Here is a 15,074-nt window from a genome sequence, read left to right as displayed (position 1 = left end):
TATATAATATTGAACAATTAAAAAGGTAGAATTGAGCAATGCAACAAAAAATTGAGTATTCTTTCTAGTTAGTTTCCACTACTTAACTTGGAAATTGAATGTAATCATGAGTTCAACCCTCTTTATAGTATTTGTAGCCTATAATCCCTAATAGTAATTTTTTTGTGAGAGAGCACGTATTAGTTGTCTTTTCCAGTATCTTCTCCATGCAACTTGAATCCGTGTTGCTGCAACGGATCTCAAATAAGGTGATTCAAACCTAAATATCACAAATTATCAGAATCAGCAATACTACATTTCAAAATAATATGCTAGTGAAAATCACATGAACGTAACAGAACAATATTTTTTACAAACAACAAATTTATTTAACTCTCTAAAGTGGACTCATCTACACTATTCATAAACATAAACTATTAAAATTATTTTCGATTTTTTAATACGCTGACAAAAAATATCCGTCACTTTTAATAACCATAAAAATATTATAAAATACAATAAAAATAATATTTTTTTATAAGTGATAAATAATTGTTATATTTGACAAATTACTTATGTATTTGACTTAAAATTTTGTAAAAATATTTGAATAATTATCAATTTAAAAAAATTGAAGACGATTTTAACTGTTTATCCCTATTTAAAAAAGAGAAGTTAAAATAACGAAGACTAAAGATATCTCGGCAACGAGGCTATAAGGTTAATTATAATATCCTTATGGAGTTATGGTTAAGTATTTTTCATTCATTCATGAGGAGCATACTAAGCTAAGACCTAATAGTAGTGTTCTAGTTGTAGGGTGTGGATAGTATTTATGAAATTCCCATGAAAAAGAAAAAAAAAACGATGAGGCTCACACCGAACCAACTGCAAAATATTGAAATATAAGAAGATAATTTAATGACCTCAATGCTCTTTGAACAAGTGGATTTCGCAAGAATCTTGTGAAACGGATTGTAATTGCTTCTAGGTCAGCAGCTCCAATTGAATATACCTCCACATTCGTTAAACACGTTACTGTCCTTCTGCTAAGTAACCTTGGTCTAGGAAGCCATGCCTTTTTACCATCTGCAACAAAAATTAAATGATAAAAAAAAATATACTCATTTATATGTCTTTTATTATTAGTTTTTAATATTTTTTTTTAAATCATAATATAGTGTCAGAATTTTTTTATAATTTAAATATCTAAAATTCGATTCTTCTTAGCTCCAAAATAAGTTCATCATAAGACAAATAAAATAAATTACACGTTTCTAAATTCAAACAAAGATGCTATTTACATATCAAATCAGCTACTATATATTTGTATATAAATATATATGTAATTTAACTCATTTTAATATATATTTTATATTAATAGTTGATTTTATATACACATAATATAGTCAAAATTTCAAATACTTAAATGAGAAATTGAAGTTGTTTTCACAATATTGAATATTCATGTACCTGTGCTAACCGAAGAATTTTCAAGACACCATACTAAAAGTTCTTCACCACAAGCATCCCTTTCGGTTAAAAAAACTCTAGTTCCATCTTCGCCAATGCTCTTCAATTCCACACGCAAAACAAAGAACATTTTCTCTACCAAATCACCAGGATGCAAAATAGTACTTCCTTTGAAGTATACTTTTTGCCTAAGCCTCTCACAAATGGCATCTAAAATAGGCTCATCCATTAAGCTATAGATCCTCAAACTTTTTGCTTTTTCTCACATAACTTTAATTTAAGGGTTTTTTTTTTCAAATATACTGGGCTAGTGTTTAGTGTTGTATTATCATAAGATGTTTTTTTTTCTAATACTTTTACTTTTATTATCAGAAATTTATTAAATACACTAAAAAAAATTTATTTTCAATAAAAAAATATTTTTTTTATCAATTTAACGGTGTCCAAACAAACGCTATATTTCATTTCATAATAAATATAAAATAGGCATGCCTTCAAAATAACTTTTACAGTTAATTACCCTTATTAAATATTTATATAGTCCCACTTCATTTTTAGTTAAATTGTTATGGTTTAAAAGTTTATAATTAACGTTGTAAAACATTGTTAAATCAATTTATCTTCTACCTATTCATATTTATTTTTTATCTCTGTATAATATATAAAAATTGAGATCAAAGTCAATTCTATAATGGTGTTGTCTACCATGTATAATTTTTACACTACATGATAAAATACAAAAGATAGAGTCTACATTTTTTTCTCTCACCTTTTAGACAAGTTAGATTCCAATTTTTTAGGCATCATAGAACTTCCCTTCTATAATAAGCTAAACACTTTCGTTACTTTATAATTTTAATATTTTATCATTTCGGTACCAAATTAATTTTGTTACAATATAAACAGTAGCAATTACATAACTAACTATAATAAATAATAAGATGGAAGATATTATATATATGTCCAACCTTACTAATCTTCTCTAATCTATAGTTATTTCTCCTACTCACCTTTCACTCTTTCTTTTATATTAGTTTCTGATATTCTCTCAAATTGTTTTTTACCTATCCAGTATCCACCACCTACATGATGCTAGTTATGTTACGATGAAGGTAATGTTAGGTAATTAATAACTTTTTTGAACAATATGAACAACTACTAATAAAATAAAAACACACTACAGTTCTAAATTATCTATCTAAATCTTAATATTAGAATAACCATTCGCACACCTAATAAAATAAACATTTGATATATCTATTGTTCATATTGTTTATCAATATTATTGGTTTCCTATACTTTTTCTATGACAAAAGAAACTTTTCAAACTGCTCCTAAGGAGTAAAGACTTGAACAATATGCTACAAATACATCATTTTCGACATAGGGTGAAATTATAAAGTTTATCCAACATCTAAACCCCAAAATTATGATGCACTTGAAGTGAAAAGATGGTTAATTGGTGTTAATATATGTATATATATATATAGCTAGTCATATGCTATAGATTGTGCTTACTTTCTTAATAAATTCGAAGAGATGACGTCTTATGTCTCTCTGCAGATCTTTCTGGCATATTCTCCATAAGCATTTGTGCATTCATCCCTATTGTTGCCATCCAATTATACCTTTCGGCATGTCTGATCCTCCTGCATCATACAAATATTTTCTCTCACTCCTTTATATATAATATGCTCATCATAACATTTTCATGAGGCAACCCAAATAAAAATGAAAAATATAAGGCATACTACTATGTATTCATAGCATTTAATATTATAGACAGGGAATCAAATTTCACTTAGCTAACTTTAGTCAATTATTTTTTAGGATTTAATAATTTAGAATCTAGAATTAAGAGTTTATGATTTATGATATATAATTTAAAAATAAATAAAATAATTTTATAAAAATTAAGTGACATTGACTAAAAAAAAATTGATTCTCTCCCATTATTCCCTATAGACGACATTGGTGTAGTTGAGTTAAGTTTGAGACTGTGTCATTGAAATAACACATTGCTTATCTTTATTGCGCATAAAAGAAGAAAAGGAAAAGGGAAAAAAAAATAACAGTGGGTTAATGAAAAAAAAAAAGAACCAAATTACCCAATTGACAAATATATTTTTGGCAATGTGGAAGTGCCTTTGTTGAAATAATTTCATTGCGTGCCTTCTTACTTTCTTAGATCTTCTGATAAGTGAAACTGGTTCATCCATTGCTCAACTTCACGGCTTCTAAGTTGCATTTCTAGTGTTCTGTAAATAAAATGAATGAAAACACATCAAACACATTATTTTATTTAGAAAAAAGAATCATTTTATAAGGAATAACGTGAAAGCAGAGTATATGGGGAACTCTGAATATTTTTCTTGTTGAGGAATAAGAGAAACATTGTGATGAAACAAGTAAGGAAGACATGGAATGAAAGAGCAGAATTTTACCTTTGTCCGAGATTCTGAAGAAAGTTTTGTATGTTTCCAATGAGAAGCGCAAAAAGCAAGAGCCCCAATCCTATGATTATCATTGTGAAAAGGACTTCCAACTCAAAATCACTTGGGGTTAGATTACCAGCAAGAGTACTGATTTGCTGTATTCAGGAAGAAAGAATAATGATATTAAAATTGAAGTCTTACAATTAATATTAGCAATAGAAGAAGAACTATACCTGGAAGCCCCAAAAAAGTGCATACAAATATTTTTTGATCAAGTTGCTTCCTGTAGTAAGTCGAACAACATCGGCATAGATCCCATAATCAAAAGAACCAGACAACGAATTCAAACAAGATGTGGCATTTACATTGTTTGTCCACAAATCTTGTGTCTGGTGAGAGAAATGTCCTTTTCCACAATCCACATATTTCATGCAACCAATGATGTTAGCATTATGGCAAGCGTCTAGCAAACATTGATTAACTCTCTGCAACAAAAATGAGGGAACAAAAGGTATTAGTTTTCCTTTATGATTGAAGAGGGTTTTAGAGGGATAGAAGACTTTGGATTCCTTTTTTTTTTCACAATAGAGATAATAATTGAATTGTTTCTATCTTTTAAGCAATTATCAAACTAAGCTTCCTCCAAAGATACTTTAATTTTTATGTTTGTTTTGACTCACCTGAAGTCCAAAGAGATACCAACAAGAGCCAACAATATGGCCAGAGAGCATAAAAATGAGAAGATTGAGAGTGCAACTTGCCCAGGCTGACTCAAATATGATTCCTGCTGGAGATTGGCCAATTAGCAATGGCAAGAACCTGAATAATCTGGGAATGTATTGCACAAGGATCACCGCAGATATAAGATTCTTTGAATGATTTGCTCCTGATGAACCCAATAAGTACTTTGGTAGCACAAACAATATTATTATCTGCACATATTTCATTATAGAATTACAACACAATAAATCCATCATAAATTCTATCTTTTTCAAGGTACTAGTCCTATATTCATGTTCACATTTTTTGATTTTTAAACCTCACGATTCACATAAGAGAAGCGGTATTATATTTCTGCGGATATCCAAAATATTAAATACTAATGGTCGTTTGGATAAACAACTTAATTAAAATTTAAAAAAATTAAAATATAAAAGCTTATAAAGAGTTTATGAATAAATTATTTTGTGTTTAGTTTTAGTCATAGAAGTATTTATTTTAAACTTACAGTAATAAATAATTTTTAAAAGAGAAAAAATCAGTTTTTTTTCATAAATACTTTAAATAAATTTTTAGAAAATCACAAGTTAATTTTAAAAATGGTACCAAATAATAATAATTTTTTGAGAAGTCAATGATAAAAAAAAAAGTAACTTCTACACCTTTTCAAACCAGTTGTAAGTAAAATGTCAAAAGAAAGGAAAATTTTACCTGAGGCAACGGAATCACTACAAATAAATCAAGAAGAAAATAGCTATGCAAATAATGCATAGCAATCTCTTTTGGATGGTCAACTATATCAATCACCCTTGATCCATTACTAGCAGAAATATAAGCCAACCTAAACTGTAAAGATGAAACTTGATAGAGTTAGAATTGCACAATAAAATCCTTATTATACATAACATTCATTATAATGACAGCAATCGTAGCATTCATAACTTCTATGTTATCGTGCAATGAATCAAGAAAAAAAAAAGAAAAGACTTCAAACACAAATGGAAGTGTCTACTACTTTAATCTCTTTCTTCTCAAAATGTTATCAAAAAAAAAATTACCTTAATTTGAATTATATTTTTTAAGTGCGATCAAAATTTCATAGCTATTATAATCATGATAATAATAGACATTATAGCATTTTCCTATTTATCATCCCTAAGAATGTTCTATGATGTACTAATCTAATGAACAATATGATAGATGTAAGAGAGTTTGTAGACTCTATGTTCCTTTGATACCAAAATGTTTGTTTTTAATAAAAAAGTTTTGCTAAGAGATTACCTGAAGAAGTATGTTCAAGAAATACACTAAATCATTCAAGCTTCTAAGTACAACAAGTGGTATTGTCCTTGTCCAGTTGATAACGATGCAGTTGAAATCCTACAGGATGAACAGGAAATATATGGAGAAAACCAAGAGTATTACGGAAAGATTAATAACTGCAACTTACAAGATTATGCACTAATTAAGTTACAGGAAAATAATTATACCTTTTGTACATACGGTATGAAGAAAAATAATGGATCGAGAAATATTGCCACCAAGCAAAAGATAGCTATAATCTTGTTCCATTGCTTGACGCGTTTTGAGTGTGGGCTTATAACTTTAGGAATACAGGAAGAGATGAATGATAACACTTTTTTGACAAAATCCTCTTCATCACCATGAATGTCATCATGGTACTGTAAAATTCAAAATAGCAGGAGGCCAAAATCATAATTGGTTATATGAATAAGAATTTAATTTTGGTTTTCTGTCAAGTCATTTTATCCGAGTTAAGGTCTCTTTTGATCCTTGAGATTGGCGAGTATTGAAACCAAATCAGTGCAATTTGTCAATTTTAAAGACCAAAGTGAACTTTAACTCGATTTTATCCATATATTTAATTATATAATATCATATAAATAAAAATAGCTATAAAAATCATAAAAGAATGTGATTGAATGACGGTGTAAAGCGTCAATGACTGAGTATACTAAAAAAAGACAAAAACTCATCTGTAATTATTTTTGTAAAAAGCTGATAGCTGAAAATTATCAAAAGATTTAATAAGTTTAATTAAATTATCATTTAATAATTTTCAACTATCAACTTTACATGAAATTACTACAGGTAAGATTTTACATAAAATTAAACTCTGAAATAAATGTTGAAAAAAAAGAAAAAGCTTACAAATAAACTACTTCAGAAAGAAACAAGTATATACCTCTTGATCAAATCTAGTCGGAGTTCTTGGAATTCCTTGGTGAGCATTATCATGAGTACCGACCCTAATACAAAAATAATTATTACAAATGATTCCCTGTTGCCCAACGCTCACTGCGGGTGGTGTATGTTCCCAATCATAGTTGTCGTCCCAGTTGTTTTCACTGTTTTCAGTCACAGTAACTCCACTCTGTTTGAAAATATTTTGGGTTCCAAGGGTGGCATATAGTTCATCAATCTTGGGCGGGAAGGTTCTGACGCTGTTAAGTTGACGACGACTATGCTCTCCAAGACTTGGTTCTCTGTTGTAATATGGGTCCATAGACACCATGGGAATGTACATGGATGCGCTTCGTCTCCTTGATAGGATCCTCCGGAAACTAGAATCCTTGAGTTCATGGGATGATTGTGCATTTGATGATAGCATTGGCTCCTCTTCTATTTCCAAGTTAGCCATGTTTACTCTGTATTCTTTCATAGAGAAAACAACACATTCGATATCTTTTTAAGTGTGTCTATGTTCCATAATACAAGTCATGTGAGTCTAAGTAGCTGATAACCAAAGAGAAGGTAACAACTTAATAAGAAAACCAGCAAATAACGTAATAAAATATTGAAGAAATTGCACACACAAAAAAACACTGAAAACGTAAATAAAAGAGAAATCCAAACCAAATGTGTCTAAGTATAAAAGTATTATGTTGGAAAACGTAAAAACTAGGGCATACTCGAAATTATATAAAGATTCACACTCACATATATATTACAAGAGTACATAGCATACAGAGACGTGCTTTGTATTTATTATTATTTTTTTGGGTTAAAATAAGAGGAAAAAAGACACCCACACGTGTTTTCTTTTTTTCCTCTTTCTGTATCTCTAGCTAGGGTAAAACTCAGACAAGTTGAGTGAAAAATTGAGTTCGTCTCAGATTCGACTTATTAATAATTGAGTTTATTTTTAAGTTTAAAAATAAATATAAAATTTTAAATAATTAAAATTATTAAAATATAATAAATTTTATTATACCTTTTAACTTATGTCATGTGATGGGTTATTTTTTAATTAGTTATTAGATTAGTTATAATTAAATTATTTTATAATTAAATTAATTTTTAAAATGAGTAATTATGCAGTTTTTTAAAATATTAAAATTTAAAACATGACTTTTTTCTCAAATCATTTTCAGAAGATATATCCTAATCCTCTGTAATGGCTTTCAGTCTTTTGCTCTTCCCTCATTCCTTCATCCTCGTCACTCCTCTCCCATTCCTTTCTCGTCGCGCTTCTCAAGCAGCACCGTTTCGTTAGTTGTAATTAAATTATAAGCCAACTGAATAATTAAAAAAAAAACTGACAGGAAATTTCAAGAATGCAAAAAAGAGAGAAAACCAACTTGTCTAAACACGGCGAAGCAGACTCTGACCCGAGATGATAGCAGCGAAGGACGAGGACGTGACGACGAGAGACGCACTGGAATAAGGAGACGCGACGACACAGAGTAGGGGAGCCGGACGACGCAGTGTTGGAGACACATCGGAGCTGGTGAGACGAATTAGAAGAGTCGGCGATCGTGACTTCTGGACTCAGGAGTTCGGCTTTTTGAGATTTCAGGAGAGGCTGATTAGTGGGGAAGAGTTGTTGAGTGACATTAAGAGAGAAAGAGAAAGAAGAATTTAGGATTAAAGCCACCGTTAACGTGATTTGGAAAATTAAAAAAATCAGTTTCTAATCTTTTAATAAATTATATATTTACCCCTTTTAAAAATTTAATTACAATATAATCTAATTATGGTTAAGATAGTAATTCAAATTAAAAACAAATATTTAATTAAGATGTGACACATCATAGAGGATAATTTACATATTATTTTAGTAAATATTGAATAGCATTCATCCAAATATATATATTAAAAATATAGATTAAATACATATAAAATATATGTATTAATAATTTTATTTATATATATATGAAATCGAGCTACTCACGAACTAATAAGTTAAATTTATTTAAGTTTAATTGATTTAATTTATAAATTCAATTTTATTTTCAAACTCAACTCATTATCTTACAAATTTAACTTATTAAATTATTAACAAATCGAATTCAAATAGACTAATAAGCTGATTTGATTTATGTTTTGTCCTAATCTCTGCGTAAGCAAGCACCTTATATAAAAGGAGTAAGAAAGCATTGGTCCAAACAATTTAAATTTTTTCACTCGTATCTTTTTATGAGTCTATGACACAATATCTTACATGTTTATCGCTATTCATGCAACCAAATATGATTTTGTTGTTTCCAACCAAATATAATAACAATTCTGCTGAGAAAATTAATAGGTCTAATTAATAATAAACTAACAAATATTTTTGAACTATATTTTTATGCTAATTAATTGTTATTAATTAATAAATATTTAAATTTTATTTTTTAAAATATATAAAATTAAATAATTATTAATTATTTTTTTATTCTAATTCACTTTTTAGTTTCTATTATTTATTATGCAAATCTTAATTCCTTTTGTTAAAAAAAACTTTGAAACTCTAAAAAAAATTTCAAAACATAAGATAAAAAATTATTCAAATCTTAAAAAAAAACATATAAAACATAAGAAAAAGAATCATCCAAAACTAATTAGAGGTGAATACGGATCGGATCGAATCTAATATCCGCAGTTTTTAAGTTTGGATCCGATCTAATCCGCACATTTGTAGATCAGATATCGGATATATTTACAAAATACAAAAATATTTTTAAAAACTTATTTTTATTAAAAAATATCAATAAAATTAATTTTTTATATTCTTTTAAATATGTTTAATCTTAGAATAATATTAAACATACTTTTTAAATAATAAATTAAAACATAAAAAAATATTTATTTATTTTTTCAGATATCCGGATATGCGAATACCTACACAAAATCCTAATCCTATTAATTACAATTTCTTTTTTATTGTATTTAAACTTTAAACGAACACCGCTGTACCCTCTAACGATTTACGTATAAACTTAATCCGATTTGTGTATGCAATCTTTAAATATTATAATTCGATAAAATTATAATGTAAATGATTTATTTTGATAAATTGTCATCAAATAAAACTTAAATTTTCTCGCTTCAATTATATTAAAAATACACTCACGACACGAGCCACTGCCACTCACCGCAAACGCTCTCTTTAGTTACTATCTCAAGCTGCTCTCTCTTTCTTTTCTCTTGGGCTTCGTTATTGCCCCCACAGGATGCACACATAGGGGTAGAAAAAAAATCCACACCCACGACATAAAAAAAAAAAAACTTAACAGAGTGGAGATTAAGGTACTCGTTTTGGTTAGCTCACTAGTCCGCTTAAGCAAGTGTCGGGGGTTCGAATCCCGCCTTGTGCATGCAGCAACCCATTGGCCAGCGGCAAACCCTTAAATGGAGCTCAGTACCGCGACGGATTAGTCCTTGACCTGCCGGGTTGGGGGATACCGTGGGAAACCAAAAAAAAAAAGGTACTCGTTTTACAGGAATTTACAAAATGTTTGCCAAAAAAATTTATTTAAATATTTTTATATGTATAAATTATGTAAATAATTTTATTTTATTTTATTTTAATTTATATATTAAAAATTTTGTGTATATTATTATATTAAATTTATATTTAAATTATATTTAATTTGATATATTTAATTAAATTATATAAAATTTTATTATAGTTGTGTTTTATTTAAAAAAATTAAAACTTAATAATATTTATAATATTTTTATTTAAAAAAAATTAAAACTTAATAATATTTAGAAGTTTATAATATTTTTATTTAATTATATTATTTTTAATACTGCCTAGCGATAAAATATTGTGTTCAATTCCACTCTCATTTTACACTTAAATTTTAGTTGCGTTGGTTCATTTTAATATCCACCAACATAAACAAAAGAATTAGACAATGGAATTTAATTATGTATTCAAAGAGAAGTGACGGGATCTACTCTCCTAAATCCTCTGAAGCCTGAAAGAAAACAATTAGACACACTCTGAACCTTAGATTAACTGCACAATGATCCAAATACATGTTCGACCCAACTTGCTATATGCCGTTCATGCACAAGTTCTTGTTTTGTGTTTAGAACTAACACATATGTGCCATACCATATAATTAACGAACTATATGAAAGCATTTGCTAGGAATATTTGCACCTGGTTTAGGAAGAATTCAGGATCAAGCGGAGTGTGTGATCAGTTAAAAACAAAAAAGAAAAAAAGAAAATACACTTACAGTAAATAATAAACAGTGAGGAAAAAGTTAATAAAAATAAGAAAAGAAAACAGTAAAACCTGTGTACTGATGAAGTTCCAGTCGAAGCCCACCAATTACTTTCACAGCATTAAAGCAAGCAGAGAGTAGTCTGTGTTGCCAGGAATTGAAGAAGACTTTGTAAGCGAAGTCAATGGAAGACTTGTTATTAATGAAGTGAGAGTTGCAATAATTGTCTATGTGCGTCAGAGATGACATGTATTTTTATTGGTCACTAATTCACTATCCTTTTGCGACAAAAAAGGGGCTATTTTTTCTATACGGAAAAAATGTGTTTTTTTGTTAAAAATAAATCTTTTTGGTGTATATATAGTAGGAGTGGCAAACGGGCTTAAATCTGTCGGGTCGGTCTGCGTAACTCGCCAAAAAAGATGGACCAGGCTAAAAAATTGTAACCGCCAAAAAGTAAAAACCCACCTATATAAATTATTTTTTGCATGGAAGGACCGAAAATTTTTTGTTTGGAAATTGTTGTTTCATTCTTGACAAAGATAGCAATGGAATCAGTTAGCACTAGGGAATTTGAAGTTTTGTGCTTTTGGCTATGCCATTCATAGGTTTTAGATGGTTTAAATTATATGAATTTCGGCTAGTAAGGCTTCCAGTGCCATATTTTACTAGAGTAATGCTCATCTAGTTCATTCTTCATGTGCCTAAGCTTATCTTGTTGATTTGCTTTGTCGTCCTTTCTAGGGTAAATACCTTTTTCGACCCCTGAACATTTTAAAGTGACACATATCGTACCTTGATCATCCAGAAACCTTTATCCGATCCTCAACCAACGATAAAATTGAACGAATCGACCCCTGTGACCGGTTGCTAACAGGTTGCCTAGATGACGTGTTAGGTGGAGGCTGAGGTGTCAATTGAATGTGCCACGTGTAAGTAGAAGTTGTTGCAGGGACTTATAACCCCTTCCCTGTAACTCAAACGGCGTCGTTGCATTGAGTTAATATTCCCCCATTCTTGAATGATTGAAAAGGTTTAGGGTTTGCATCTTCTGGCTATGTGAGAGGACCAGCAACGGTGGGCATGGCAACTACAAATTCTGGTGCTTCATTCGGTGGCGAGAAAAGATGTGGTGGGGGCGACGAGAGTTGGGACAGTGAAATGAGTGCCGATGGAAGCATTCTGGAAGGAGCGTCGAGAAGGATGAAGAAGAAATTTGTTTCTCCAGTGTGCAATTGCAGATCATATGCCATTTTGTTCGAATCTGGAACTTCAAAAAACCCTGGGAGGCTTTTCTTTGGGTTGTTCCTATTTTAAGGTAAATTTTTTGGAAATCGTTTTTGTTTGGATTGTTGCGTTATTTTGGTAACTTATTGGAGCTGAACAGTAGGCATGTTTTGATGTAGAACAACAGAGGACATTGCAAATACTTTGCCTGGCTAGATGAGTATGTTGCCTCGTTTTGTATTGATGAGGTGGTACAAGATGGAGTATCAGACCCAATGAAAAAGATGGAAGAAAGAATTGCAGAAATAGAGAAGAAGATGGATGAGGTCAAAAGCGATGAGAAGAACAGTGGTGCTCTTAGCAGATGGAAAGTGTTTGGGTTGATTTTGCTGGGTATTGTAATAGGAAATGGATGTAGTATAGTAACAGCTGCATAATGTTAATATGCCTTTGACATTGTAAATTCAGTGTTTTGTAATGGGGCAATAATAACATCTGCTATAGCTCAACAACATTGCCAAAAAAATTGAAACTATTTTGACATGCATACACCTAACCTGTGAGCTGCCATAAGTTACATGTGCAGGTTTGATTTTTCAGGTCAACCCCCAGCTTGTGTGTATTCCTGGAAACCTCAAACACAACCCTGTCATTGTCACCACACCATTGAGCATTCCACTTGTGACTTTCTAGCTTAATCCACTTGTCCAATTTCATTTGTTGTACTGGAGCCAACTTTCCTTTATATGCTCCTAGGATCCTCTTGTGTCTAGCCATTTGTTCATAACATGAACCCGTAGCTCCTCACACAGTGTTAGGATTGGTTTCTTCCTAACCTTCACAATGACTGCATTCCAAGACTCACACATGTTGTTTGTCACAGCAGCGTTCTTAGGATAGTGACTGAAAAATGCCCTACACCATACCTTTGGGTCAAACTTACTCATGTATTCCCAATCTCCATTACTCACAGTTTTCAACCTATCCATAGCAGCCTTGAACTGAATTGGAGTTGTGCTCCTAGCTGCTTCCTAAACACAACCCTTAACCTATTTGTTCCTAAACCCCTTTTCACAGTTTTTCCACATATGTAGCACACAGTTCCTATGAATAGCATTTGGCATCACCTCTTGGACTGCCCTTACAAGACCCTGCAGTATATGATATCACACATTTAATCTAGCAGAAAACTGAACAATACATGATGCTTGCTAGTAATTATAAAACTTACTTTCTGTTGATTAGACATTAAATGCTATCCAAAGAGCATGCTTGCCCCGAAATCCTCCTGAAGGCAGGTCAAAAATCATTTCCAATTATCAGTGTTCTCAACCCTAGTTACACCAAATGCGATCACAAAGACATGATTTTTTGCATCTTGGGTCACTGCAGATAGCAGTTGGCCTCCATAGTAACCCTTCAGAAAACACCCATCCAACTCGATGAGTGGCCTGCACCCATTCTTGAAGCCTCTTTTGCAAGCATCAAAACTGATATACAATCTCTGAAACAAGTTTGGCCCTTGTGGCTGGGGTAAGGTGTTCATATGTGCTGTGCTTCCGGGATTACTTTTGTGTATCTCATTCAGATAGTCCCTAAGCTTCCCAAATTGAGCCCCTTCACTGCCCAACACAATCTCCCTAGCTTGCTTTATTGCTCTAGTAATCATCTTCCGATTCAGTTGAACATTATAGTCTTCTTTCATATGTTGCATTGCCTCCCTAGGTGTCAATTTTGGTTGCATTTTTAGTCTCAGCCCCAATTTTTCAGCCACCCATTTTTTATCAGCAAGGTTGCTTCCATAATCCCGGCCACATGTGTGCTCACTGTGAAATGTCTTGACCTCAAAAGACTTGGTAACCGAGTTCTTCGACACAAAAATTAGCCAAGGACAATCTTCCTCAGCACATGCTGCTCTAACTCTCCCCGACTCATTTTTTAGGTACATGCAATCCCTTCCATATTGTACAAAGACATCCTTAAGTGCCCTTTTAAATTGCTCCATAGTTGCAAACTGCATCCCTAGTCTAAACTGCACCTCTCCAAATATTTTGTCCTCATTAAAATCTGGACCAGAAGAGCCCCTCTCATCATCAGATGAAACTGGAGTCACAAAACCCTCAGACTCATACTCATAAACAATATCACCACCATCAACAAATTCTTCACCAACCTGAGTTGCAACCCCCTTCTGCCCCATATATCCCTCACTAGCTGGGTCTTCCATATTACCCAGATCTGGCCCAACACAGCCTCCACTACCTGGGCCTTGGCCCAACCAAGAATCTCCACTGCTAGGCCCACTTTCCATTTCTGTATTCAGAACATGTTTCATCCTCCTCTTACCAGTATATCTCCTGGAGGCCCTTCTCTTTGCCATGGTGTTAGGTGAGCAAGACTTCCAATTTTTCTTCTTTTTACTTTGTACATCAACAGCCTCCTCAGAACTGTCAGTTTCATACCCAGGAGGAGGGGGCTTGTAAGGTTCATCTTCAGCACTCTCATATGAATCGTAGGAGGAGGAAGAAGATTTTGAAGAATCTGTCACCGCCAAGACATCCTCATCTTCAGATACCCATTCCTCCTCCACAAGCTCATCGTCAGTTACATCAGGGATATCCACTCCATGCTCAAAGTAAGGTGGAACTCCTTCAGATTATTCCTCATAGTGAAGTCGCACATGTTGTTGATCTCCTTATCAGCATAGAGCACATGCAGACCATCCTCGAACTCAATAACAGTTGGGTCGTGCTAGTAGATTTGTTTGTATGTC

At 31.7% G+C, this 15,074-nt stretch overlaps 2 protein-coding genes across 2 annotated transcripts; both read right to left on the bottom strand.

Annotated features, from left to right (window-relative positions):
- Positions 1-853: 853 nt before the first annotated feature.
- LOC140173030 (probable cyclic nucleotide-gated ion channel 20, chloroplastic) lies at positions 854-1,681 on the bottom strand. Its single transcript, XM_072196089.1, has 2 exons — positions 1,453-1,681; positions 854-1,068 (listed from the first exon to the last, which is right to left on the bottom strand). The coding sequence occupies exons 1-2, from the start codon at positions 1,679-1,681 to the stop codon at positions 854-856; spliced, it is 444 nt and encodes a 147-aa protein (XP_072052190.1).
- Positions 904-11,297, bottom strand: LOC112802444 (probable cyclic nucleotide-gated ion channel 20, chloroplastic). The gene is made up of 11 exons (XM_072237714.1): positions 11,146-11,297; positions 6,814-7,283; positions 6,098-6,289; positions 5,889-5,987; positions 5,319-5,453; positions 4,568-4,819; positions 4,121-4,372; positions 3,897-4,042; positions 3,633-3,710; positions 2,971-3,101; positions 904-1,068 (listed from the first exon to the last, which is right to left on the bottom strand). The coding sequence occupies exons 2-10, from the start codon at positions 7,267-7,269 to the stop codon at positions 2,975-2,977; spliced, it is 1,737 nt and encodes a 578-aa protein (XP_072093815.1). The 5' UTR covers positions 7,270-7,283; positions 11,146-11,297; the 3' UTR covers positions 904-1,068; positions 2,971-2,974.
- Between the last annotated feature and the right edge of the window lie 3,777 nt (positions 11,298-15,074).

This window comes from Arachis hypogaea, chromosome 5 (assembly GCF_003086295.3).
Source record: "Arachis hypogaea cultivar Tifrunner chromosome 5, arahy.Tifrunner.gnm2.J5K5, whole genome shotgun sequence".
NCBI classification, from domain to species: Eukaryota; Viridiplantae; Streptophyta; class Magnoliopsida; order Fabales; family Fabaceae; genus Arachis; species Arachis hypogaea.
This window is presented reverse-complemented; position numbering and strand designations above follow the sequence as displayed.